The following is a 2161-nucleotide window of genomic DNA, read 5'->3' as shown; positions in this document are numbered from 1 at the left end:
ATGAACCAGAAAATATACATTTTTTTTGGCAAATAGAAAAAGGAGGAAATGCTGGTTTAATCTAAAAAATCTTTGTAAAAGTTGTAATCCACTTCTCTGACTATTCATCCTTTACCATGTGACTATAATAATAAATACTTCTAAGATAAAAGAGAGAGTAACTTTGCCCAACTCACCATTTAGTAATAAACCAGATACACAAGGATTTAGTCGTTAGGATTTTCCCAAATGATTTCAGAGAATAACTACTCTGGGACCTTACAGCAGAGAAGGGTGAGCCAGTTGAGTTACCATCTTCCTCATGGCCACTTTCACATCCTTGTTTCTCAAGGAATAAATCAAAGGATTGAGGGAAGGAGTGATGACATTGTTTAACACCTGAACAACAGAATCCAGCCAGGGGCTGGAAGCAGGTCTGAGATAGACAAGAATCACAGGTCCATAGACCAAGAGGATGGAGGTCAGGTGGGCACTGCAGGTGGAGAAGGCTCTGCGCCTGCCTTCAGAGGAACGGATTTTCAATATAGAGAGAACAATGCGGGTGTAAGAAGTCAGGATGAGGAGAAAACACACCAGGGCAACCACACCTATGTTGGTGAAACTCACCATCTGAGCCAGAGAAGTGTCTGCACAGGCCAGGGACAGCACCGCCGGAATATCACAGAAAAAACTGTCCACCTCATTGGGCCCACAGTAGGGCAACCTAAAGATGAGGAACGCCAGGACGCTCCCATGCACACAGCCCCCCAGCCACGTGCACACTGTCAGGCTGGTGCACACCCTGTGGCTCATGATGACTGTGTAGCGCATGGGGTGACAAATGGCCACAAAGCGGTCATAGGCCATCACCGTGTAGAGGAAGCACTCGGTGCCACCCAGGGTGTGGTAGAAGAAGACCTGGGAGGCACAACCCTGGTAAGAGATGGTGCGGCTTCTCCCCGCCAGGGAGGCCATCATCTTGGGGGAATTTACAGAAGGGAAGAAGATGTCAAACACTGACAGGTTTCCCAGGAAGAAATACATGGGGGTGTGCAGGTTGGACGAAGCCAGAATGGTGGCCAAGATGAGCAGGTTCCCCAGCAGGGCCAAGAGGTAGAAGGCCAGAAACAGGACAAAGATCATGTTCTCCAGCCCTTCAGTGTGAGGAAGTCCCAACAGGATGAACTCCTTCACGGAGGTGTAGTTGTTCATGCTCGGGTGCAGGGAGGCCTGAAGCAAAGCAATAATGGTGACATAAGACCAGGAGGACCTGAGAACACCTTCCCCAGGGTGATCTCCCCCTCAGGAGTGGCTGCCAGCAAGAAGGCCAAGGAGGGAAAGAGACCAGCAATAAATCTAGCCTCATAGTTGAATTGTGTGTTAAATTTGGTCTCAGCTTTTTCATATGTTAAATGAGACAATATGATAATTAATATCAAGACTAATAATAATTAGTCTTATTATCTGTTTAATTTAGGTTCTTCCCACAAATGGTATGCCTTTACGCCATGTACAAACAGAGAAACAACATGTATCCCATTTGTTTACAATAATAAAAAAAAAAAATTTAGGTTCTTCCAATCTGTTTTGTTATAGAACACACTTGCACATTTCAGAGTCCCCTGCCTTCCCCCAAAAAAGTTTGTTTCAGGGACTTCCTTTTAATATCAGCCAAATCATTGTAAATAAGTCAACTACCCAAATATGTGCACAGAAAAATCTGAACCCAATCAGAAATGATATACACCTTGCTACTCATGTTTCCTCTCAACCATACTCTTGACCTCCTTCATCATTTGCATTCAAGAGAAGAGCTTAAGTCATTCTAATTGTAGTGAGATGAAATCTTAGGGTGGCTTTGATTTGCATTCCTCTAATTACTTGAGATGTTGAACATTTTTTTCATATATTTGTTGATCACTTGTATATCTTCTTCTGCGAAGTGTCTGTCCTTAGTCCATTTATCGATTGGGTTCTTGGTATTTTTGGTGTAATGTTTTTTAAGTTCTTTATAAATTTTGGAGATTAGTGCTCTGTCTGAAGTGCATATGGAAACTCTGTAATTTCATTTTTCAAATTCCTAATTGTTTCCTTTTCTAAGAAAAATGTTTTTAGGTTGAATACTTCCAATTTATTGATTCTTGCTTTCATTTCTTGCACTCCAGCAGTCTTGCTAAGGAAG

General features: G+C 42.7%; 1 protein-coding gene across 1 annotated transcript; it reads right to left on the bottom strand.

Moving 5' to 3' along the window:
* Window positions 1-258: 258 nt before the first annotated feature.
* Window positions 259-1191, bottom strand: LOC124959680 (putative olfactory receptor 10D3). Its single transcript, XM_047518028.1, has one exon. The coding sequence runs from the start codon at window positions 1189-1191 to the stop codon at window positions 259-261; it is 933 nt and encodes a 310-aa protein (XP_047373984.1).
* Between the last annotated feature and the right edge of the window lie 970 nt (window positions 1192-2161).

This window comes from Sciurus carolinensis, chromosome 11 (assembly GCF_902686445.1).
Source record: "Sciurus carolinensis chromosome 11, mSciCar1.2, whole genome shotgun sequence".
NCBI lineage: Eukaryota > Metazoa > Chordata > Mammalia > Rodentia > Sciuridae > Sciurus > Sciurus carolinensis.
The sequence above is the reverse complement of the archived record's forward strand: the minus strand, read 5'-3'. Positions and strand labels throughout refer to the sequence as shown.